At 39.7% G+C, this 26551-nt stretch overlaps 1 protein-coding gene and 1 long non-coding RNA gene across 6 annotated transcripts in view; one reads left to right on the top strand and one right to left on the bottom strand.

Annotated features, from left to right (window-relative positions):
* MICAL3 (microtubule associated monooxygenase, calponin and LIM domain containing 3) overlaps positions 1-26551 on the bottom strand; it is a 233615-nt gene that overhangs the window by 93429 nt on the left and 113635 nt on the right. Inside the window, exons 4-19 of the mRNA XM_042468591.1 lie at positions 26232-26439; positions 24205-24321; positions 23559-23660; positions 22386-22541; positions 20455-20555; positions 17388-17645; positions 15424-15539; positions 12951-13077; positions 11750-11843; positions 11140-11287; positions 10609-10805; positions 9899-10011; positions 8582-8644; positions 7230-7403; positions 5627-5710; positions 63-161 (exon numbers count right to left, since the gene is read on the bottom strand). Of these exons, the coding sequence (XP_042324525.1) occupies positions 63-161; positions 5627-5710; positions 7230-7403; positions 8582-8644; positions 9899-10011; positions 10609-10805; positions 11140-11287; positions 11750-11843; positions 12951-13077; positions 15424-15539; positions 17388-17645; positions 20455-20555; positions 22386-22541; positions 23559-23660; positions 24205-24321; positions 26232-26439 (2157 nt within the window). The remainder of the gene's footprint in view (positions 1-62; positions 162-5626; positions 5711-7229; positions 7404-8581; positions 8645-9898; positions 10012-10608; positions 10806-11139; positions 11288-11749; positions 11844-12950; positions 13078-15423; positions 15540-17387; positions 17646-20454; positions 20556-22385; positions 22542-23558; positions 23661-24204; positions 24322-26231; positions 26440-26551) is intronic.
* Positions 1-26551, top strand: part of LOC121931171 — a 32509-nt gene that overhangs the window by 3062 nt on the left and 2896 nt on the right. The window contains exons 2-3 of one of the 5 annotated variants that reach the window (XR_006104090.1): positions 15402-15614; positions 22037-22394. This is a non-coding gene — a long non-coding RNA (uncharacterized LOC121931171). Of the gene's footprint in view, positions 1-15401; positions 15615-17202; positions 17395-18921; positions 19405-19437; positions 21542-22036; positions 22395-26551 lie in introns of those variants that run through there. The other 4 variants (XR_006104088.1, XR_006104089.1, XR_006104087.1 and 1 more) reach the window with 4 other exon arrangements.

Raw genomic sequence — 26551 nt, 5'->3', positions numbered from 1 at the left:
ACTTGTGGAAGCAGGAAGAAAGAGAAGGAGAGGGAAGGACAGAGCATGCAGAATTAATTCACCTGATAACTGGGATACCATGGAGAGGAAGTGCAAATGGAGGAGGAAGTGAGCATGATCACTTTTTTGGGGCAGGTCCGAGAACGTTCCTTTTTCCTCATCTTTGTTTCAAAACAAAGAGAAAAAACAACAGAGTAATAACAAAGCGAGAAGTATCATGATAATTGGTTCTGGTATCAGCTGTGACAAGGCCATAGACGTAAAGCTAAGGATAAGGATGGCTTTGGCCCGCCCTTGGTGTTTTGAACTTCAGCTCTCAGAAATCCCAGCCAATTAAGGGATTATGGAGTAAATTACTCCCAATTTACTCAAACAGCATATGAACTAGTAAAATAATTCCTAAATTGTACCATTTCAGGCAACAGATGGGAGATCACATGTTTGAATTGTCTCCCGTTCCACACAGAAAACTCCATTTCATGGAATAAATAGAGTAGCCTCGCCTTCTCAATTAAAAAGCCAGCACAGATGTAAATAATCACTCATTCAACTCTATGGCTGTTTTTGCCTAAAACTCCACAGCCTAGGCCCTGGGGGGGACACCTTTACAGAGAGAAGCCAGCTGCATGAATGCCATTTCAGTAACACCTGAACTGAGAACAGAAACATATAGGCTTGTGACTAAACATCATCATCATTTTTTTCTCTCCCTTGTGATTTTTAACATCTTTGCCTGATGAAGAAGTCAGTGTATCTTCGAAAGCTTGCAACATGTATTTTGTGCATTTTGTTGGCCAATAAAGGCATCAGTATTTTGTGCATTTCCTTCACAGTTTGCATGCACTAGATCTCAGAAATGTATAATCTGAAGCATGCTGGACTTGCTTCTCGCTCTTGGCTAACAAGGAGTCAGTATTGCTTCAGAACAACAGAGTGGCACCCTTGTGAAAGCTGATTCATCATATGGCAGGCAGCACCACAACTTCCTGCAATAAGATGGTGCATCTATCTAAATGGTTCATTGAACACCTGTCTGTATACCCCTGATTTAGAATAAGGAAGACTTCCAAGCATTAAAGATTTCACTAATACTGGAGACATAACTGAAATTTGAAAAATACTGGATTATGTACAAGAGGTTCTCATGTATGACCTCAAATGCAATAGTGCACCTTAGGAAAAGAGAATGCCTTTCACTGTATTGTACAATATTTAGCAATATCCACACAATCAGTTGTACAACATCTGATCTTCAAAAATAACCTGCCCCTTCCAAACAGAAATTGGTTTCAGCCACACCACACACCAAAAAATACATGGCAGTACATAAAATCTTAATTGAGTTTATTGTCTACTTAATCCTGGTGGCTGAGCCATTAACAGGACAGATAGGTCAACCATAATTTCTTCTTGGAACTAACTTTGTTAAGTATATGGAGGAGAGTAGTTCCCCCCCCCCGCCCCCCATATCAGATCACCCCAAATGAAAAGATCTGTGTTTGATCAGACCAAAAGACCATTTAGTCTAGCATCCTTTTTTCAAAGTCCACATCCTGGGAACTCCCATGAAGGAAACTGAAGGCTTCTCATGCTTCTTCCCAGCCACTGGAGTTCAGTGGCATGCCTCTTCTGACCTTAGAGGTATTATAAACCATTGTGACTAGCAGTCATCAACTGTCTCAATCTGCAGGAATTTGACTAATGCACCTTAAGAAAATCATGTACGTGAATTGTCATCAATACAATGTATGGTAGCAAATCTCATAATTTAAATACACACTACAAGCCAGTGCCACAGTGCTCTCTCTTCAGTTTTACATCTGTCTAATCTGGGTTACTTATTTTCAAGATTTGGATCTGAGTTTTCACTTCCTTAAAATTTGCAATCTGGATTCTCCTGTCAAAGAAATCCATAAACAGTTATCTTTATTACAACTAAACTTTGAGAAATTTCACATTATAAGACCTAAAAAGAATGATTCTGTGTATTTTCCATTGTGGAGACAAGGCATCATTCCACATTTGGAGAAGCCCACAGGACACATGTGAGGATTCCCCACACATATGAGAGCTCAAAACTGTGAAGGGAGGAGGTGACATAGGTTTTTTTTTAAAAAAATAAAATCCATAAATCCTCACCTGCTGATTCCCACCAAATTTAGACAAACATGGCCCTTTCCTATAACTCTTGAAAACCATAGTAGCCATCATGAAAGGTATGAGTAAGCTCAGGTGCCTCTGGCCTCTCTGTTCCTTGATATGCAGTGCAGAAATAATCCAGTTTGATACCACATGAACTGCCATGATTCAAGGCTATGGAATTCTTGGGACTGTAGTTTGTTGTACAGCAGAGCAGAGCTAAGCACCAGCCTTCTTTACCATTTTGACCTCACCCCACTCATGACTTCAAACACGCAGTTTCTAGTTTCATAAGCCTCCAATCCCACCCCATTCCCTTCGCTCACATATACATGTATAAGTGGGCATGCATGCACAAACTCAGAGACTTAAGTGTTATTAGTATGCGAATGAAGAATGGCTTTGTTATTTATAGACAGACAGACAGACAGATTGTACAGAGGTATATGAATTTAAGAAAGGAAAAATCTCTGTCCTGTTAGAATGTCATCTTCCTTTTTCCTTCACCACCAGCATGCAGGCCAATGGGCCATGTTTTTATATAACTCTTATATAAATTCAGGATACTATTTTTTCTATGTCCATACGCATGCCCGTGCCTTGAGTTTTATGATCTCAGAGATATGAATAAAGTGCCTGTAGATTCTTTGTATGCCCATATAATATACAGTATTCATCTCTGATGTTCACTACAGTACTTTGAGGATTGTTCCCTTTTGATGAAAGTGGCTATCATTATAACGATCTGAATCTGCTGTCCAGCTCTGGAAGGAAAAGGGGAGGTGGAAATCTTAAGTGAGAAAATGTAGTTGCTCCAAACTAACAAATTTCATTTTATTTCATTTATCAAGATTTAATCCAGACAAGAGGTGCTCCTGGTCAGTCATAAGACAGATCAGGGAACAGGGACTTTGCCTGTGCTGGACAGAATTACATACCACTTGAAATCTCAGGCTGGCAGCTTGGGTGTTCTTCTGGACTTAACTGTGAACCTGGATGCCCAGGTTTCAGCAGTGGTCACGGCATATTTGCACAGCTCAAACTAGTGTGCCAGCTGCACCTATTCCTCGAGATATCAGACCTGGCTATGGTGACACATTCCTTGATTATATCTCAACTGGACTACTGTAATGCACTCTATGTGGGAAACTGTTTGGAAATGTCAGCAGGTTCAAAATGCTGCAGCAAGAATGCTGACCATGTCCAGTTATGGGGAGCGTAAAATTCCCTTGCTGAAGTTGCTTCACTGGCTACCCATTTGTTTCCGGACACAAAAGTCTGGGTCATGATCAATAAAGCCCTATAAATATTAGGTCCAGGCTATCTGAAAGGTCGTATCTCCTCATGCAAACTTGCAAGGGTCCTAAGATCTACAGAGGAAGGCTTTCCCTTGGAGAAAATATTAGAAGCTATGTGATTAACTGCATAACTGTATTAACAAGTAAAACTGAAACACAGCAAGAACAGGCACAGCCAGAGGAGCTTTGCTTGTCCTGGCAAGAGTTCTTTCCCTTCAAAAGTGTCAGTAACAGACATGGGGATTTCTGTGGAACAAGTTGGCTGGCAAGATTGCATCATTAGGAAAGAGGAGCCCTGATTGTGGAGAATAATGTGAATGCAAGCAATGCCACACATGGATAATTATACCTTTGTCCAAGCAAGGAAAAATGTGATTAGGACCTAAATGTCACCCAGTATTAGGAAAGTACATCTTTATCATAGACTTAGGTGATCTCTCAAAAAGAGTGCCAGCTGATAAGACTGCAATTCAGCCCACTTATCATGGCTTTCAAGTGACTGTTTCCCAATAGATACACCAGAATATAAAATGAAGAAAACAATCAAGCTGGATTAAAGAGCTTGACAAAACCATGTCCATCAGCTATGTGAATTAGTCCTAGGGATGCAATCCATTTATTTGGAAGTAAACCGAATTCAGCTCAATATACTGAATTAAACATGCATAAAATGTTGCTATTAAAGTGGCTGATACTGTAAAGATAGAGAATAGAGCAATTCATACTGCCTAGCTGTTTAAATTCTCCTCTCAGCAAATAAATTCAATAGTTCTTGGTAATATGCCTAACGTTTAATACCAAATAAATAAGTAGTTTGAGCTATGGCTGCCCAGCTATATTCAAAGGTATTCAAGTGGCTTGGATGAAGCCCAGTCAGTATTTCCCACTTCCATTTGACTTCAAAAGGCACACATAACTTTGGCAAGGGTCTGGGGCATATGCCTTGTGATCCAACAGCTGCCACTGAAAGAAAAGGGATCTTGGAGAATAGCCTGTGGAAACGGGTAGACTGAACAATGGTATCTGCTATAAATCAGCCAAAATAAAGTTGTCAAAAGCATGAATTTACTGAGGCCAAGTTTACTTGATCAGCTGCATAATAGGCTGGTGACTTTAGCTCGTTTTCAAATCTACTTCCATTTGTTAGGCAGTTACAAAGTGATGAAATAATGTGAGAGGCAATGTCACTATTACTCTTTTCCCATTTACAAGTCTGTTTTTAATCTTGTATATGTGAACACTTCACAAATTAGTTCTGGTGGATGAGTAATCACTGTCTTGTTTTCCCTAAAACAATTTTTATCTACTTGGCTTAACACTTGAGGTAAGAAAATCTAGCCATTAGATGACTCATTACAAAGAATTTATATACATAGTATTGAAAATAACACTAGTATAGCAACCACAAGACAGAGTAGAAGAGTGTAAGACCTGATTTCTAATTATTGCTTTCGGCTAGGCAAATTCACAATTTTAAGAAGACTAAAATACAATGCAGTTCCTTTTAAAAAGAATAAAGATTGCGGAGGTTGAGTAAAAAAAATTTTTTTTAGCCTCTAAAAATAATTGGCAGAAAGCTTTCTGCCACATAGCAGCAGTCAATAAAACATATCCTACAACAGACATAGAATTATTTTGGAGAACAGAACTGCTATGAAAGTGAAGAAAAGATAAAAATGTAAGAGCAATAGCATTGCACCAATGCGAAAGAAAGTGAACAGTTCACATTCCAATGTATTTATGATAGAACACATTGACTGATAAACAGTTATCTCCTAATCTGAGTCTCTGAAAACCTTTCAGTGGTATTGAAATGTGTTAGAGTTATTAACTGAGTCCACTGTCCAAAATGAAAATCTGTATCACATAAATTGAAAGGAAAGGAATTCTGATATATACCACATAATTTTTTTCATGAGGATCCTTCAAAATAGTGATCGCAGGTCTGGGAAAGACCATGTGAATAAGATATCTTTCAGGGTACACTTAATGTCCAAAGGAGATGATTAAAGATACTATTGTTTTAAGGATTCCTGTGATACAAGTCACACCTACTTCATAAAAAGAGATACAGGTATTTATCACAAAACAATACCCATATACAGGAACAGTAGTGATGGTTTGATATGAAAAAGCAACAGCCAAGGGGTGGGGTGAGCATGATAGTTATTCACTCAGTTCTGTTTTACCTGTTTCCACTGAGGTATTGGGGCAAGGCGACCCTGCTCTCTCTGTCGGTAGGCTGGATGGCTGAGAGCACGTTCTTGATAAGGCTGGGCAGATTGTTGCATGCAGGTCATAGGGTAAAGCAGGACGAAGGCCATGGAGGGCAATAACATAAAAGGCAGAACAAAACTCACAAAGAAACCCACAAGGGGATGGGGGTAGATGTTGGACAGGGTGGTCAGTGGACAGACATTTGGGAGGGGGGAAATGGAGTAAGGAAAAATTAGTTGGCAAATAAAATATAAAATTTATGAAAAGAGGCGAAAGTAAAGAGGGGAAAAAAGGGAGATGGAGTTGTAGACTGCCATGAAAAAGGCCACGAATCAACTATCGTGGAAACTGATGGTTTTAAATAAGCTTAAGTTAGAATTGAAAGTAGTTTCCAACTCTTCAGGGTATGACATTCCTAAAACATGGTCCAAAACAATTATGTGAGCAAAAAGGTTCACTGGTTCTAAAACTGGGATGGATATAAAACCAGAATCTTACAGAGTGTTGGGCCTCAGGAACTCCCCCCCCACCCCCATATTGATGCTTCTGTTGGTCTTTTACCCTTCTTCCTTTATCACTAGGGATGGACAGAACTGGACAGAGATAAAGGGCCTGTGTCTGCAGTAGAAGGCCTAGGAAATATTGTGCGAGAGCTCTCCAGCTTCTGTTTTACTTTCATGCCCAGAGTATGCCACATTGAGGCTTAAGTTTTCATGAGGCCTGCTTGGAGAAGTCAGTCTTGCTTTGGAACAAGTAGCATGTCTAGCACTTGGAAAAATTATTTTTTCAAACTGCTATCACCTGGCTGGGTGCTTCTGGTAGTTGTAATTCAGAAAAGAAAAAAAGAACTGTTCCAAGCTATAACGCTGCTTAAGTCATACGGATTTGTTTTAATCCATTTATTCCATACCCTAAAGGCTTCATTGCTCCATCTGCAACTCACTTGGTTTGCTACTTATGATCAAATGGATTTGGTGCATGATAATGAATAAAAATGTATCTGTACTCTGGACAGCAAGCTAAATTATCTGGATGCTTTGGTGATGAAAACACTGATGTATCCAGGCAGAAAAACTAGTTATATATGGAATGATTCACAGGGAAACCTATGGAAAGTCTTTCCCCATACATTTAACAGTTACTCCTGTAATTGCAGCTTCCCAAGATGGAGAATAAAACATGGCATCCAGACCAATGGGGAGGGGTAGACGGGTGGTCACAACATTATAAAGAAGAATTAGCATGAATGGACTAGGGGAGACTGATGAGGCCTCTGCCATTTGTAGGACCAGGGTAAAAAATAAGAAATGTTCTTGAAGCTCTCTGCTCCAAAACTACTTTCTTCAAAAGTATTGCAAAGCCCACAAAAGTCTGAAGATAAAGGTCCCCTGTATGTTCAAAATGTTTAACCTACAATATGTATATTCTGTACTAGAACCGAGAGGTAACTTGTCCTTGCCCTGGCCAAACTCTAATTATTTTAAGGTCATCCCTGACCCCTCTCACCATCATCTCATTTGCTGAGCCCAGGGATTGAGGCTCAGAATAAATACAACATGTAAAAGCCCCCTGTACCTGTCTTCGTATGCCAGAGGACTGTACAGGGGCATTCTCCTCAAATTTGGCCAGCAGCTGTGTTGCCATGGACTTCACTTTATTCTGATTCCCAATGGCAGCATCAATTCTTCTCTCCGTCAGGGCACTAACCAGGGTGGGCCTCTCTTCTCGGTAGCTTCTGGAAGTGTCTTCCTGAAAAAACAGCATGTGTTATACATTAGTATGTGCTTGACATTCTTTAAGGTCAGCTTCAGTTTGGTGTACAGTTCTGATCTTTGAAGTATGCCTTCCTTACTAACCATTTGTCTTGCTCATTACTATTCCTACCCTACTTACAAAATTAAAACAGCACAATTAACTTAAATGATATATATTGTAAGCAATCTGGCAGCTGCCACTGAGGAAGCCCAGATTCCCACCAGACATCTCTGTGAGCACGACAGTACTGAGAAAAGGATCTCTCCCTGATCTCTCTTTCATAGAGATCAGGGAGGGAATTCTGTATCAGCTACTTAGTTAAGTATACTTAAAGCTGAGTATACTTAACTAAGCAACTTCTCATGTCCCACCCACTCCTAAACCTGATGGAAATGTAATTCACCCATCCTCCAGTCACCAGTAGAATGGTCCTTCTTCTCCTCATACAGATGGTACCCAGTAAAGTAGGTTGGGGGGTAGAGTTACAATCGTGAAAATACTGTAAAAATCATGACTAAGTAGTGACCCTGAATACAGAATAGTTACCTGGATTTGTGGTGGTGGTGGTGGTTTTTATGTGCCTTCAAGTAGTTTCTGACTTATAGCAACCCTAATGTGACCCAATCACTGGGTGCTTTGGCAAGATATTTTTTGGCAAGATTTGTTCAGAGGGAGTTTGTCTTTCCCTTCCTCTGAGGCTGAGAGAATGTGACTTGCCCAAAGTCATTCAGTGAGTTCCATGGCTAATTGGTGATTCAAAACATGGTCTTCAGAATTGTAGTCCAATGTTCAAAAAGTGGCTCTATATTTAGATTTATTAATCTGTAAATGTTTGGGATGCGGTTGCTCAAGTGGTTAAGACACTGACTCTGTTGATTGCAAGATCAGCAGGTTGGCAGTTCGAGGCCCGGGTGCCACATGATGGTGTGATCTCCCATCATTAGGTCCCAGCTTCTGCCAACCTAGCAGTTCAAAAGCAAGTAAATGCAAGTAGATAAATAGGTACCACTCTGGTGGGAAGGTAAACAGCATGGAGAGTGGGCAGGCCCGGAGAAATTACTTAAATAAGTAGCTGATATGGAATTCTGGCCCAGGCAGAGTTATCATGGGAAGGATTCTGGCATAAAAGCACATACTATAAGGAAAATACCATTAGAAACACTGTTACTTACGTCTTCTGACTGGCTTGTTTTTCTCCTCTTTCCTGCACCATCTAGATCTTTCTCTTTTTTATCCTAAACACAGAAAGAAAAAAAGGCTCTGTGATAATGCCTATCACTTGTTTGCAGGGCTGGAAAGGCTTAATCATAGAGTTGGAAGAGGCTTCATGGATCACTGAGTTCAATCCCTTACTCAATGCAGGATCTTCAGTTAAACTATCCCCAGCAGGTAGCCATCCAGACTCTTTTTGAAGATGTCCAGAGAAGAAGATCCCACCATCTCGCTAAGCAATTAGTTCCACTGCTGAACTGCTCTTACTGTCAAGATGTTCCATTTTAATTGCCATATCTCTATACTGTGGAATGTTGGGATTTGTAGTTTAGTGAGGTGCTTAGTTTTCCATTAGAGAAACCTAATATACTCTCCTGAAATTCAGTTCCCACCATACATTGAAAGGATGGATTACATCATGATACACCTTGGGAACTATTAAGACTTCTGAGAATTCTAAGTACTGCACCAAACTACAAATTGTGAGAAAGGGGAGGGGAAATGAAGCCATAAAACCTCACCGTTGGAGGGGCCAATAGTTTGGCTGCAATTATTGCGCTCTAGAATGTGAAAGAGTTCACTTCTCCCTTCTGAAGAGAAATAAAACTTTGAAATAATAATAAAAATCTACCCTCCTGTAATTTAAAACCATTAAACCTAGTTCTACCCTCAGAGGCAGCAGAGAATAACCCTGAACTCTCCTCTTTGTGGCAGCCCTTGAGGTATTTAAAGAGCACCATCATGTCACCTCTCAATCTTCTCTTCACTAAGCTGAACATGCCAGCTCTTCCAACCTCTTCTCATGTATTTTGTTCTTCATGCTTCTTATCATCCTTATTGGCCTTCTCTGAACCTAAAACAAAATGTCTATATACTTTTTAAAATGAGGTGCCTAGAACTGAACACAGTACTCCACATGAGGCTAATGTAGAATATAATGGGACTATCAATTCTCTATTACTTCTCTCAACTTTGAAACCTGAACAGCACTGCCAGAACTGACCATTCTGGGCCTCCCTTTATACCCATAAAAACTCCTAGTACAGCACTAAATACCAGTTTGAACTTAAGTATGTCAAGATGCACGCCATGGAACTGTATGTAGAAAGATCTTGTAGCATATTTGAGACTGGCTATTTCCTCAGATGCATTTGGACTCCACGAAACTGGATATTTTTGTGTATCTTATCCAGTCCCCTGGGAAGTCCCCATGTTTTCCTTGCTTTCTCTAGAAAGACACTTCCTGCAAGCTCTGTTCCAAAGTAACTATGGCTTACCTTTGGTGTTCGTTTCCGAGAGATGCTCTGGCCCAATTTGCTGAAGAATGAGATTGGGGATTTGGTGCTAGCAATTAAAGCAGCTTTTTCTTCTGCATTCAGTTCCAGATTGTCTGTGAGCAGAACACAGCAAAACTGAGTCTCCTACTAACAGTCTCTTAAAAAGTCCCCTTCTGAGCATTACTACAATTATTTTATCCCTTCCTTACCCCCTTGCTCCTATTGTTGTATCTGACTACACTTTCTGCCGCAAAGTGTCCATCTCAACTCTTCATTTCATCTCTTTTACATTCAAGAAAATCATTTTCACTCTTCCCCTTCAAAATCAGTCAATCCATATTTAGCTATCCTCCTTACTAAGTCAATCCATGGAAGTAAACAAGGAAAAATAATGAAAACATATTGGTAATATTTGACAAGCTGTGTACTCAGCACATATGCTCAGTTAGGTGCTATCTGTTTCTGGCCAATTACAATTATTAAGGGACTTTCAACATTAAAAATATATATAATGGAACCTTAATTCCAGATATTGCTATTAAACTTCTGATTAGTAATTTGAATTATTGCTTAAACCACCTGCTCTCAATTGAACACCACAATTTTCATTCCAACGTGCTAGGCCTCAAAAGTTCTCTAAGAGAAAGACTTTGCCGTTCTAATATCACTACAACTTCTAGAAATTACATTCTAGGCCACTTGTCACTTACCACTGGAAGGGAGGGAGTCCTTGAACATTTCATAGAACTGTGTGAGATACATGACCATGGACAACTTGTCTGGCTCACCAACTGATGCCATATCTTTGCCAGTCATGATTGGAGAGATTCCAAACTCCTTCTCAGCAATGTCAAATGCCAGCTGGTTATTCTTCTCTACACTGTGTTCGTCTAGAGAATCAAAGTCTCTGAAGTGGAAAAAACGTATTGCTTGAAAATTGTGACAGGTTTTAGTTGGGAAAACTCAACTATCTCTGCTCTCACCCTGACTCACAATGCTATCATTATTAGACTTTTCTTCATATTGTTGTTGTTTGTTTGTACTTTGCTTTCTCCCCCAAAATTGGGACTCAAAGCAGCTTACAGTCTAAAAATACAGTACAATTAAATATTTACAAAAGTGAAAATTAAAATGGAATTAAAAATTACAGTAATATTAAATACAATATTATATCACCCTTCCAGCAATTTGGACTATTCTGCATATGAATGTGCTCCCCCATTTCAAGCTCAGTTACTTACATGAGGTCAGGGCGATATCGATGGATAATGGCACACAGTGCTAGGCCACTCTTCCAAGACATTGTAAGATCGGTTACATTTACACCAGCATATCCATCCGTCTGCCTCTGACACCAGCCCAAGAGCTTACTAGAGCGAGCCACTGATTCTGAAACAAACAAATATTGAAATATCTTGGTCATCTAACATGAAAACAGATCTGCTCTTTTATATGGGTAGTACAGCTGTTGATGTGTACCTTTAAAGTTGTTTCCACCTTATGGCAACCCTAACACACACCTACCATGTGGTTTTGTTGGCAAGATTTGTTCAGAAGGGGGCTTATTTTTGCCTTCCTCTAAGTCTGAGAGAATGTGAGTTGCCCAATGTAAACCTGTAATGTCCTGACAAATGAAGATTTGTAACCATGTTTACATAATACTGAAATGAAGTTTTTTATTCTTTTTCCTGTGCATAAGAATTTGAGAATACATCATATGTTTTTAAGACTGAGGGGATCAAAGTTTTTGACATTACTGACAATCACGTCTGAACCTCTGAACAGCTTGGGAAATGTCCAAGCAATAAGAGCAAAAAAACATCAAGTAAATGGGACAGAATTGGAGCTCACCATTCCTTGATAACTTTGGTGTCCTGGAGTTCATCAAATTCTCTATTTCCAGGTGTATGTCTTTCAAATCTCCTGTATCATACAAGTGACGCACCTGTAGTATTTCAAAAAGATAAAATATATCACATCAAACATCACAGAAGAATATAAAAAAGAAATACCCTTATTTAACAATACAGGTGCTGAACTGATACTATCTTGAGTCCCACACCAGGAAAAAGGGAAAATATAAATTAATTAATAGATAAAATATATCATTTCAATGTTAAATGCTGATTTTGTTTTGTGGGTTTGGGTTTTGAAATTCTGGAAAAGCAGTATCTAAAACAAATAGTTTTTCAAAAATAAAACATGATGACAACTTGGGATAGGGTTGAAGTAGTTAAATTATGTTGTACATACAATGCACATTGGCATTTCTAGCTCAAGTGACATACCCAAATGCCTGTAAGTTCAACTTCTTACTGTTGTTGGGTTCCTTCAAGTTGTTTCCGACTTATAGTGACCCTAATTTAGCAGTTTCCTTGCTGAGATTTGTTCACACGTTTGCCATTGCCCTCCTCTGAGGCTCTGCGACTGTAACCTGCCCAAGGTCATCCAATGGGATTTCACAGCCAAGTGGAGATTTGAACTCTTGTCTCCCAGTGCCTTAGTCCAACACCAAAACCGCTACACCAATTGACTCTCAATTTCAACTTCTTGCCCACTTTTACATGGTTATTTGTTTGTTTTATTTCTGCCCTTTCCAATCAGTCATTTCTTTCTGCTCTGCCCAAAGACTCTACCCCTAACTTTCTCAACTAAATTTTAAAAAGTATCATACAAACATACAAAACTCCCCTTGGTTAGAAATCTGCAGGCATTTACCCCATATCTTAGTTTCCAACTTCCTCTCATCACAGCTTGGAAAACTTAATTTTTGGACTACCATTGCCAGAACTCCTTGGGTAGTATAACCAATGGTCTTTCTAGCAGTTGCAATCCAAAAAGTAAAATTTTCTAGCTGTGCTTTCAACCGTCTCCTCTTTCAACCATCCAAAATGATGATATGACCCACTGCTCCAGAAGTCTATCCCACATCTGATCCCACAGACATAAAACATATAGGAAAAATTAAGACAGTTCCAGACAGACACATGAAAGTCAAAAGGATTTGACTTGCACTAAGTTCACTGGAGGAGCTCATGACTGAAGCACTTACCTGGTTTGGCCGCAAGAAGTTGACATTGATGTTTGGATACCGAGTGACAGGATCAATGCTGTACTGGCTAAAATTCTTGCTCACATTCTCAGGAGTGGTCTGAGGCAGCAACCTATAGATACTCTCTCTAAGACAAAAAGACATTAATAATATGTTTTACACCAATCATTTTCAGACCAATTGATTTACTGCTTGCCAGGCAGTGTAACTGTTTCTATTTGTCATTATATAGTTAGTTGTTTGTGCCTCTGTATAAGTAATACTATTACACTCTGATTTCATGTCCACTACTGACAGAGGTTATGTTAGAAACATACCTCAAACATACAAAAGAGGAACATGTCATGTGGTTTATTATTCCTGCATTGTAAAATAAGTAACTATCTGATCAGTTTACATGAAAGCTAAAAGTGTGGCATGCTAGATTTACTAATTATATAAGATAAAGTTTACATTCCTCACCCCCCCCCCAACCTCCTGGCTTGATGAAAAATTCTGGAAAATGTAAAAATCCGCACACTTTTATTATAAATGTTTAGTTAGTCCTAATAAAGGTATTCTTCAACCGTGTATTTTGGTTATACTCCTGAACCAATACAGCTACCTTAGTTTTTATTAAGATTAACAGGCCTTTCTGATCCACATGTTTTACAAGGCATTCTGACATTTAGCTGATTATATTTAGATTTCAAGCAATCCCTTGTGAACTAGTTAGCTAGCTCAGGAGCCCGGCTCACTTTTTCCATTCAACAGAAAAGTGTTTATCTCCTGATGAATAACAGAGGTAATAAAAAAGCAGCCAACATTGATTACATTCCTTTTCAGATTCACTTAAACTGTGTTTGACTGACCGTAAGCATGTGGGAAAGTGTGTACTACGAGCACCTGCTTTATGTGCCCTCAATATGCAACAACAAGAGGGAGCCCATCTGACAGGGTTACTCTCTCATGCAGTTGTTAGGAGTACAACATCCATCTTTGAGTCAGTATAAGGCCTGAGACACTGGGGGATGTTGGGAAGAACCACTATGAGTGAGATTAGCATTTGAAAGCCATTGGGAATGCATTGGTTAGAGTGAAATTGAATAAAAAACATAAAAAGTTTGGGAAGGAAGGTTAGTCGGAGTAGGAATGACTCAGGCGTTGTCAACAATGTAGAAATAATCCAGTTTAACACCACTTTAACTGCCATGGCTCAATGCTATGGAATTCTGGGAATTGCAGTTTTGTGAGACATCCTTCTCTGTCAAGACAGTCCTGGTACCACAATAAATCACATTTGCCAGAATTCTGAAGCACTGAGCTATGGCAGTTAAAGTGGTGTCAAACTGGATTATTTCTGCAGTGTGGATGCAAACTCAGTAATTGGCAAAATAAAGACTGTGTAATTTCTCATATGTTCTTTGATACCCACTTCAATATGTTTGCATTTAATTTTCTTTGTTTGGGTATGACACCAAAGGTTAATAATATAACTACACAATGGAACAAGGAAGAAAGTAAGCATTTCTGAGAAAATGGTTGAGCTTAATCACACCACTGTTTGCTGCCTAAGCCTTTTAAGGTGGGTAAATTCACAATAGTTTACTTAAGGGGGGGATCTGTCTCAACAAATATGTGAAGTTTAGGTACATATATTTTGTATATATGGTATATTCTTTTAACATTGTAAGCCTTTTTGAATGTTTTCACAAAAGGCACGGTAGAAATAAAAGATAGCTAGCTAGCTAGCTAGCTAGATAGATAGATAGATAGATAGATAGAGTCTGGACCTAATCTGTTTTCCTATTCATTACATTTCAACAATGCTCCACTTCCTAATCTACATCACAGAGGCTACCAGTATGATCTTCTTGTCAGGTGTTTGGATCTATTCTCCCCATTTACTGCCCCTTTATCATACAATCCTATTATTCTCTCATCCACACCGGAGTAGTAGCACATGTGGCAAGATCAGGGAGTTGCTATGGCTAATATTCTATCCATGCCGACCTGGAAATAAGTATCATGGAACTCAGTGACTTATTTCTGAACAGACATCCATAGGATAACACTGGGCAGGTGTCTCTTGGATTAACCCCTGGGCAGGGTTCCTTCTTCCACATGTTAGTGAACCACCACCCTATCCTGCTTCTCCATTGGCCAGTCTGAAGTAGAACTGGGGTTTCAACAACTTTTGGAGGCCCAAAAGTTCATCTTAAAAAACAGCAACATTTTAATCACTCTGTGGTCCTTGTTGGAAGAGAATGAAACTGAATAATCATGGTTCTATTTGTTATACTGATTTTAGCATATACGCAGAAAGTTTCAAATGCCTCTTGGAGAAATGGCACAGATTTAGTAAAATATATTTACAATTATTTAGTAATATTTTCTACACAAAGCTACCAGATAGAACTTCCATATACTTTTACATCTGTAGTCAATTCACATTTTTGTCCACCCATCCAGGCACACACAGGTATTGTATTACCTCTCTGCAAGGACTTCCAAAGGGCTTGTTCCCAGAGACCAGCTTCGTACCATCCAGGCAGAGTCCATGGCAGCAAGAAATCCCCTGGCTATTCCAGTTCCCATTGGCCAGAATGGCTGAAAGAAACCATGAAGAAGCAATGTGAAAGAAAAGCACAATTTTCCTGGGTCCACTGGATAAGGTGACATATTGTAAGTTTGCTGCCGAGTCTTGGTACAACCACCACATAATTCAGTCTTTACAAGATATAACTGTTCTCTTAATCCCTGAACTACTAGAGTAGCTTCCAGCAATCTGAAATCTAACTTAAATCCATTACATACTACTGCTAATAATAATAGAGTTTTAGGTACATTAATACTTTAGTTGAATAAATAGTTTTATGTGGTCTGAAACTGGGCTATTTAAATATGGCTGCATCTTTGGAACAATTAGAAAAAAAGAGACAAGTTCTGGTTGTTTCTAATCTTTAAAGCCCTACATGGCTTGGGTCCAACTTATTTAAAGGATCGCCTACTTCCATACAATCCTCCCCATGCTCTCAGGTCCTCTGGGAGGAACTTACTGCAGCCTATAAAGACCAGATTGACTGTGACGTCCCAGAGGGCTTTTTCTGCAACCGCTCCCAGCCTGTGGAATGGCCTGCCAGACAAGATCCATCAAATCACCAATGTAGATAGCTTCAAGAAAGCTGTTAAGACGGATCTCTTCCGGCAGGCCTTCCTAGAATAAATTACTCAGCTATGTAGTGATCCCCCACATATATCTGATGACTCTGCCCACCATTATTGTTTTAATTGTTCATGTAATTTTAACCTTAAACTGTTTAATTCTTTTTTAAGGGGGGGATATTTTGTATATATGGTGCATTCTTTTACATTGTAAGCCACTTTGATTGTTTTTACAAAAAGTGGGGGGAAAATAAGTTTAGTTATTTATTTATATTGTCATATTCTCAAGTTATGTTTTTCAAGACATTCCTACAAGCCACATTCAATCCCAGGAAAATAAATGTTGTTGTTGTTGAGTGCCTTCAATACATTTCCAACTTATGGTGACCCAAGGCAACTCAATCAGTAACATTTCAATATCTACAAGAGCTGCAAAAGTGGCAAATTGCTGTCATGCAATATATTGTTCATATTACAATATCATCCATACATTCTTACAAACTTCCAAAACAAACGTGGCCTCAAAATGAATAGATAGTGCCAAGATGCACTAAGACAGTACAGTATTGATTTAATATTTGGACAGCAATATTCCTTAGTCAAAAAGAAATTATTATACATTTGTTTCTCCAAAGATGAGGTTAGGTGAGGAGGATAACAATTAATAGACCAAAAGAAAAATAACAGCAGTTTAGAGTGACAATACTATTCCAAGTTGGCTGTATATATACTTTCCCCACAAATCTCTTCATTGATTTCCAGAAGAATTAAGGTATATCTGCTCTACATAGTTCTATCAGTTTCACACCATTTTAACTCACAGTTCCATTATATGGAACAAAGGTATTTGTAGTTTAGCAAGGTATTAGAATTATTTGCTGGATAACGGTGCCTCCCTGAATTAATTCTCAATCCCTCTGCCTCAGGAAACCATGGACTGCACTAGCAGAAAGATCTAAGTACCCCACTAAAGTACACATCCCAGGACTCCCTAGGACATACCCAAGTCAGCAAAAATGTATAATTGTGCATTGTAAATACACCTCTATACACATTTTAAAAAATCATTATTTACATGTCTTCCTCCTTCTGTCCCCTCCCCCTCCAGATACATTTATATAATCTACTGTTAAGTCCTAAAACCAAGGACTTAATCCTTCTGTTGTAAATAGCTATATCATGGTACAACGCTGGTAATACAACTACCATTCTGGAGCTTTGTAGTGGGAAAGGACATAAACCCAAGGAAATAAAAGGAAGAAATAATTAATTTAAGCCACTTAACAGACAAACCTCTAATAGACTGTCTCCAACCAAAGCCACGAGCAACTGGTGACCATTCACTTCTCGAACCATGGCTGCGTTCTCTGAGGCATACATGCAGGTAAAGTCAAACATGGCTACATCAGGCTGTCCATAGTGGTTGATGGCAAAGTCCAGAGATGGCAGCTGCTGATTAGTTGAGAAGTCGGCTGCTTCCCTGGCATAATTGAGCAAAGCCTCCTGGTCCACATTCTCCCGCGAAAGTAACAGCTCGGTGTCTGCATAATCCTGCCAGATGAAAAAGGATGATCAGGGCCCCAGAAAAGAGCCTGACGGCAAAGAGTTCAGTCTGACAATGTGTGCAGGCCAGGCTTCATAAGCTACCTAAATGAGAGGTGCCCTAGGAACCATTTGGAAGATGTTTTAATCTCCTCAGCAGGAGGACAGAATATAAAGGAGTCTGTATAAGCATTGTGCTCAAAACATTAGCATTTCAGTTTCGCAAACACCTTCCATGATGGGCCAGAACACTTACTTTGACTTTCGTAGAATCTCTCATTCAGAAAACCTTAGAAAAACACCTGTCTGCGCCCTATTCTGGAGATGAAAATAATATCTGCTGCATTTAATATACAATAATAAACATGTTTTCCTTAAACAATATTATTTCCATAGCTGATCCTGTAAAAGATACATCTTGAAACTACAATTCCCACATTTCTCACCAGCATGGCCCCCACCCAGCCATTTATCAAGTCAGAAGTGAAAGAGGCCAGTGACACAGTGGTGATGGAGACCATGCAAATTCTATTTCTATTAAGGCTTAGAAGTGCCAATCTTCTTCAAGAAAACCAAAGGAAGGGACCATGGGTCAGTGGCAAAGCACACATTTTATATTCAGAAAATCTCAGGCTTGGTGCCTGGTTTATTCAGCTAGTACTGGAAAAGAATAATTTCTGAAGTCCTGAGAGCCACTACCCATCAGTTAGTGTAGGCAACACTGGGTTAAGTTGGACAAATGGCCTGATTCTTAAGTCGGACAAATGGCCTGATTCACTATAAGACCATTTCCTACCCTTTTATTCCACAGTTACAGTAGCTTTCCACACATGTACAACTGGCTTATGCTCCTGGAGAATCTGATTGCCATGTTACTGCTGGATGATGCAATGGACCCCTCTTTGCTTAAAGTTTATGACACCTTAAAAACACCTAAAAGATTGATGTGACAACCAAGCACAAGTCAGCCAAGTGGTTTGCATTACAGCAATGGAATGATGTCACCACAGTGGCCACATGAGCATATTTATTTACCTAACTCTTTTGACGCATTTATATTTTCAGCCCACCTCATCATAAAATCAGGGCAGCTTCCAACAATTTGCAGGAAAAAAACCCAAAATGTCAAAAAAAGAAACCACCAACACATGGCAGCTCATGATATCTAGACCAGATGGTGTTCATTTCTATTGGATATTTAAAGTTTTCTTGAATAACATTAATATACTAGGGTGTGGTCACCAACTACTCAGATCCACTTGTCTTTGTTTCTCATTCTCTCTAGCTTCCCACTGTCACAAAGCTGTCAATGCAACACGAGCCATTCAGAATGGATGTGTGGCTCTCCAGAGAAGGGAAAATGTTGACTAGGGAAGGCTGCTCCTTGCCTTAAGCATGCAACCAATATTACAAGACTAGATTAAGATGTTATTATTCAGCATTTGTTTTAACACAAAACACAAGATCTACAAAATACAAGAAAAATCTAAACACACACAAACATAAATAAAATAAAATTTTAAAAGGGAAGAATGTACCCCAGTAGGTTTTTCAAATGCACCAAATGGTGTCCAATTAACCCAGTAGTATTCCAAATATTGTGTGACTGCAAATCCTAGCAGCTCTAATCACCATAGCCAATGATGAAGAATGATGAAAATCAACGTAAAACAGTATTTAAAGAACCATCTAATCATCACCCCTGATTTAACCTCTCCTGCTTAGCATCCCTACTTAGCATCCCTAAATAGAATAAGGAGCAAGACAATTCTACATCTGACCTGCATTCTCCTTCCTGCAGAGAAGAGGAAGATAAAAGTGCCAGTGTGGAAGAGGAAATCGTTCTCAACATTTGACTTCATCCTCTCATGAAAAATACTTTTAAATGTACAGCCGCCCCTCCATTTTGGACTTCACATCCGCGTCCTTTGCCCATTCACGGGTGGCAAATGGAAGGGGGCAAAATGGGGGTGTGTGTGCCACCATTCAAGGCAATGGGGTTTTAATATCGGCAATTTTCCATTTTTGCAGAGGGGTCTGGAATGGATCCCCCACAAAAACGGAGGGGCTACTGTATAGAAGGCAGAGCAAAAGGGAGACCTAAAGCAGAGGATGGTCAATCAGTATACTGTATTATTGTGAGCATTCTTTTCTGACTATGGAAACATATGTCTCTTTTGATATGCAAGCTAAGCCCTTCATGAGTGGTCAGGCTTTATATCAGACTCAATATCATCAGACAGTAATGGCATCATAATTTGGAAGAGTACATGGAATCTGGTGCAAAAAGGCCTTAAAAAGATTTAGGCTGTACTGTAGTCCAATATGCCCGGGACTTATTTCTGTGCATATATGTATGGGATTGTACTGATGATTTTACAGTTGGAATCTCTCTTGTGCAACCTTAGAAAGCATTGTTTTCCTTGTGAGTTAAACTGTCAAAAAACTTTTTAAAATGCAAGACCTGATGCAACATCTTCAGCCAGGTCCCAAAGCATGCAGATTACCAGCTGCCATCCCTAGCCAACAGAGATGTTGAGATGCCAAAAGACAAACAGGAATAATACACAGCTGACTATTTAAAGGTACTACTCCTCAAGAACCAAAACTCAACACTGCCAGAATTATTAAATGGTTCATTTTGAGAGTTTGTCTTTCTTCAACTAAACACACACACCTCCAAAACATCAAAACTAAGCCGCACACAATTTGGCAACTGATATTGCAACCCATGTCCTTTCCAAAATAAACCAAAAAACAAACCTTTTTATCCACCCAAGACTTGACTAAGATTTCAAAGCGCAGAAGGCACACTCACATGTAATATTACTCCTTTATCCAGTAAGCTCTGCTTTTTGGCAGTCATGACAAAATAGTGGGTGTCATCTTTGTAGTAGACAATGTTCTCCAGATCAATGCCTGAGATAGAAGCAAGGAAAATACAAACAAAAAGTATAAAGTAGTTTTCTGGTAAGAGAAAAAAGCATACAGGAGCAAAATGCAATAGAAACACTGAACCAACTGCAACAATAACAGTGATAGATCACATTGATAATTTTGTTTGTCTAGTTCTGAAAACAACTCAGAATTTAGCTCATAAGATATCCAGTGACCCCACTCCAAGATTACAAGATTCCTTACTAAAAAGGTACACCTGATTTCAGAAGTCACAAGGAAGAAAATACAATTCAGAGGTCAGGTGGCCAAGGTACATAAAGACTTTCGAATTTCAAGTCCACATACACACATAGAAAAGCAAACTACATAGAGCAAGAGATAAAGGAAGGTTATATTATGGTGGTTCTGTGCAAGATCACCAAACATGCCAGGCATCTGAAGCAAACCACATCACAAGCATCAGTAATACACTAGAATAACCCCTTGTGCACAACATCTTGTGAATGGAGACCATATCTTACAGTTCTTTGTAAAGTATTCATTTCAATGTTAAGTACTTTTTATAAAACAAAATCAAGAGATACTGGAAAACAGCTTTCCACAGCCTAGTGTACATCAACATTTGGCCTCCCAGAAAGTCCATTTAGCATGGTCAATAGTCAGGTACATATAGGGTAGAAGGCTTGAGCAGGCTGCTGTATTATACCTGTTTTGAAAGGGGCTTTCCCAGTAATCTCTGGTGATTGCAATTGTGAATCAATGTTACAGTCTTTGGCACAGAACTCAAGAGGTACTCAACAAGAAAAGAAAACTTTTTTCTGGAGATGGTATAAATGAAAATATACAAAAAAGCCAGGAATATTGAGCAAACCAACATGCTTGTTTGATGTATGCACCATAATGTCTGAAAGGAGAATACTGTAAATTATATGCAACTCCCAAGGAGCTCAGATGGTCTCATTTCCAAAGTTTCTAAAGACCTGAGATACAAATTTCCATCAAGTAAAGTGGAAACTATATGGGGAGGAGAATATATATATATATATATATATATATATATATATATTCTGGGCTGCATGTTTTTGTTCAGAGATGTAGCCCAAAATATCTAAATTCATAAGCAAAAAGAAGCCCTGAAAATATAGCTTTTCTGAAACTATAGCAACAGCCGTCCTCAACAGGAGCCTTCCAGATGTTTAGCTGACAAATGCCAAAATCCTTGACCATTGGTTATATATGATGCAAGTTACATCCAAAGTATCAAAGAGGCAGTAGGTTGGTTTCACAAGACAATATATGAGCACACATTTAGATGTCCATGGAGTGGCTGCTGCTGGTCTCACAGCTGATCCCATTCTAGAAGTATTCATCCATGCTGTGGTGTCATGGTTAGGGATTACACAGGTGACACACCTACCAAGCAACTGGTCATCACCTGTGCAATTGCAGTTAGCAAGGGATTTTCTTGCCATATACTAAATATTTGGTTATTTTCCCCCCAGAGGATCAGTGACTGCAAAGGCAACAGAAACCACACCATTAGATGTGCAGCCAAGTGGATAACAGAAGCAACAAGATGGACAGTAGATCTTAAGGAGAGACATGGCTGTAGAAAAATATGGCCATGTCATCCTCTGTTAACTTATTCTCTGTGCTTGCAGAATGTGGAATTATACCACTTGCTTTAGAAATACTGCTGTCAAAATAGTTCTATGCGCTACGTGTGGTGTCCAAAACTCACAAGGTCAAACAACAGCCACTTCCAGGAATAGAAGAAAACCATGAAAAAGTAAGACATCAAAAATGCAGATAGACATGTCATATTTTTAGCCTTAGGATACTTCAACTAACCTGTAGCTTCTCGCAGATCCTGGAAGAATTTCTGATTGAATATAAAGGCCACACCACTGATCTCTTCAACTTTGGCTTCTGCTGTGGTATTGCGGTTGATGAAATTTGCTGTGATGGCAATTGCCAGCTTGCCACGGAACTCTTTTCGTCGAAAACCTACAGAACAGATAAGGAACAAAACAGTTCTTGGGTTCATACACTCAGAACAAGAGGGCCTATCAAATAAATGGAGAAGAGGTACAAATACTAAAGGAATGCCTTTGGGAACTGTTAAGAAAAAAGTGGTAGAAAATTTGGGAGTAGTTCAACTGCAATAAACGAACAATTCACAGCTGCTTCACACAGTAAGATTTAGAAGTATTACTTGTATAATAATAATAAAACATATACATGCTTATACAACTCTACATAATGAAATAATTAGAACGAGTACAGTATAATGGTTTGAGAATTACACCAGGACTCTGGAAAACAAGGATCTGAATCCCCACTCAGCCATGGAAACCCAGAGGGCAGGTCATACTCTCTCAGCCTCAGATAAACGCAAACACTCTCTCTGACCAAATCTTGCAGAAAAAGAAAAGAAATCTATGATAGGGTCACCTTAGGGGCACCGTAAGTTGTAATTGATTTTAAGGCACACAACAATAATGAAATAATTAAACATCTGCTTTCTGTGGTTACCTTTGTCCTAAATTAGAGCTGAATATAGGACAAGAAACTGGGTTGGAAGGGGTTACATCCCTCCTAAGTCTAAAATATCAAAAGGTCTGATTGGTTGGTCCTACCTACTGGAGCAGCGAGGAGGTGTACCTCTCTCCACTACTGGAAAAGGCTGTATTTCCTACAATAGCTAAAAGAGTTGCTAAGAAAGAAAATTTTACAGCACAGTCTCAATTATTCAATACAGTTAAACTCAAGCAATTCTGTATGTAAAAACTACAAGCTACAAAGCCTCTTTATACAGAATCAGTCCGTTGTTCACTTACCTAGTTGCTCTGACTTGCACTGGCTCTACAAGATTTTAGTGAAAAGTCTTTCCCCTTCTACTCCCCACAATACTTTAAAATACTGGGGGAATTAATCTGGAGCTTCCTTCATATAAAGCATGTGCCTTAATTGTCAAACGACAGCCCCCCATCTCTAGCAAAATAAACTTATCTGAATGGTTACCTTCCAAAGTGTTGCGCCTTCCATCTCCTCCAATGATCACATCAAACTCATATTCTGACACAGGATGTGTTTTTGGGTGAACTTGCGCCCGCCAACCTATCCCTGTGGATAAATTGTACATTATCATAACATTTCCCAAATTTTTGCACACTCATAGAGATTCAGATAATATTTCATTGGACACAGCAGCAGCTTAAGGAGGCAACATGGTTTGAACACTGGACTACAACTTTGGAAACCAGAGTCTGAATCCCCACTCTGTCATGGAAACCCACTGGGTGACCTTAGATAAGTCACACTCTCAGCTTCAGAAAAGCCCATGGTAGGGTCACCTTAGGGTTGCCGTGAGACAGAAATTACTTGAAGGCACACAATAACAACAACAACAACAACACAACAGTCTGATGCTAAACAGGTAAGTAGCAGCTAATCATGCCATTTGTCCCTCCCCTCTCCATATGGTCCCTGCCTAAGTCGTGGAAGAAACATGAGACATATATTATAATAAAGAAAACCATGCATTACTGGAAAAGCTGTGCAGAATCAACACTCACTTTGCTATGATAGCACAAGAACATAGTGATCATCTTCAAAGCAATACAAGCCTCATCTTCACTCATCTGCCACTAACACCAACTGTACTTACTCTCATTCTCCTGATCCTCAGGAGGGTAGAGAAGTCCCTGGAATTCTACATTGACATGGATTTCAACACCCAGGATTAAGGAGACCTTCAAGAGTATCAACTGGAGCTGACGAATACCTGCAAGAAAGACATCTCTTATACCATTCCCATCAACTGAAATAGGCATACTATTAAAGTTTGATGCTAAACTTTACCAGCAACCCTCTAAAAGGCTTTTGGAAGCTAAAAGTACTGTCAAAGTATCAGTAAGGCAAATTAAAGCACCCTTGGATATTTCCTGAATGGCTAATACTGCAGAATTTTTGAAAGAACATGCCCAAAGGCAACGGTGCATAGGGAAGTTAATCAGGGAGTCAGAGGAAAGACCTATTCATGTTGTGTGGTATTTAAGAATAGAGCACTGGAAAACAATTATTTCCCATTATTTTTTCCCGAATAATGAAAAGTGTTGTGGCATTTCACAGGTCACCACATTTATTACAACACGGCTTATCACAAGACTTGGTTGTTTTCATTTTTCCTTCAATGTTTCAACACCAGTTTCCCCTCTCGAAATTCTTTCTTAAATGTACCCTTCTCTGGTGTGATCTGCTTTATCAGAGCTAGGGGAATCACTCACCATATTCAGGCATTATATTTAACAATAAACCTAACATATAGGATCCTGCATGAAGTAGTGGTTTAAGCACTGGACTATGAATCTGGAGACCAGGGTTCAAATCCCAGCTCAATCATGTAAACTCACTGGGTGACCTTGGGCAAGTCGCACTCTCTCTCAGCCCCAGAAGATGTCAATGGCAACCCTCCTCTGAAGAAACCTGCTATGAAAACCCAATTACAGTTCGCCTTAAGTTGGAAATGACTTGAAGGCACACAGCAACAACGACAAGCCTAACAAATAGGATCACCAAGTAGGTTCGATTCCAATAGTCATGTCTGCATAGAAACCATCCATGGTGGGTCCTTTACACATACAGCTGAACACAGCAAGCCCCCTATGCTGCAAACATTCATATTACAAACATGTAGGTATAAAGCTTCTTGACACAAATAACTTGGAAGAAAGAGCTGCCCAGTACACTTTCACACCATGTGTGGCTTACTGTTAAATTTAATGCTTGAACAGATCTATTAAAAACTCATATTCTCTCTTGTGATAATAAGAACCTGTGTGGTGCTGTGGTTAAGAGTACTGGTCTAGACCGGGGGGAGACTCAGATTCATATCACCACTCAGTCGTGAAGCTCATTTAGGCGCGTTACACACCGCCATAAGGGACGTCCTTAGGACGTCCCATTTTGAAAAAGGGGTGTCTCTTCCAGACGCCCCTTACCCTATCACGGACAGAGTCCGTGACAAATGGCGGCGGCCGTTCCACACAGCCGCCGCCATATTGACATAGCGGACGCTGTGTGTCCACACGTCGCACCCCGGAAGTGACGCCGCGAGTGCGCGACTAGCGCCTCGCGATGTCTTTTATGGGTCCCAGGAAGGAGCGCGATTTCCGCGCTCCTTCCTCGGAGCATCCGGGACCTGCGCGGTTTGGCCGCTGTGGCTCCCGGACGCTGCAAGCGGCGGCGGGAGACCGCCGCAATCCAGCAGTATGTAACCCGCCTTAGGTTATCTTGGACCACTTACTATCTCTCAGCCTGACTTACCTCAAAGGGTCATTGCAAAGATAAAGTTGGTAACAGAGCAATGAGTCTCCATCTTTCCCCCTCCTGCCACCCTTTTCCCTGTGTTTAGTTGTAGACTATTAAGCCTCTTGGAGAAAGGAATTGTCATAAGGATAGAAAGCTGACTAGCCATTATTTGGCTCAAGACTGTTATATTCACCACCACCACCCACCAAAAAACAAAACAAAACAAAACAAAAAAAAAAAAACCAACACACATTGAAAAGGCTGTAAATATTATTTTCTCGACTGCCTGACATTTTCAAAGGCTGTTTAATCAAGCTTAATGGTCCAGATAGCACTTATCATCTATACACTGTCTGCTGTGATAAACAAGAATGGTGCACTTACTGATATGGTCAATGGCTCCTGCACAGAATTTGCCATAAAATTTTTTGGCGCCAAGGCCCCGCAAGTCATGGATAGTAAATGGCCACAAGTGGAGAACATTGTTGCGAGAGAAGGCATCACGCTTTTCTACCACCACCACCTTTGCTCCAAGAAAGGAGAGGTCAATGGCTGTTCGAAGGCCGCAGGGTCCAGCCCCAATGATGAGACACTGAAAGAGAAGAATCAAGTTCACAGGCTTGGTATAAAGGGGATATTTCCATCATATGTGCAACAGTGAGGGGGGAAGTGTCTATTTACCCCAACATGCATTAAAATACAAC

The sequence above is a fragment of the Sceloporus undulatus genome, chromosome 5 (genome assembly GCF_019175285.1).
Source record: "Sceloporus undulatus isolate JIND9_A2432 ecotype Alabama chromosome 5, SceUnd_v1.1, whole genome shotgun sequence".
In the NCBI taxonomy this organism is placed as follows: domain Eukaryota; kingdom Metazoa; phylum Chordata; class Lepidosauria; order Squamata; family Phrynosomatidae; genus Sceloporus; species Sceloporus undulatus.
Note: the sequence above shows the minus strand (reverse complement) of the source record. Positions and strands in the feature narration are given on the sequence as shown.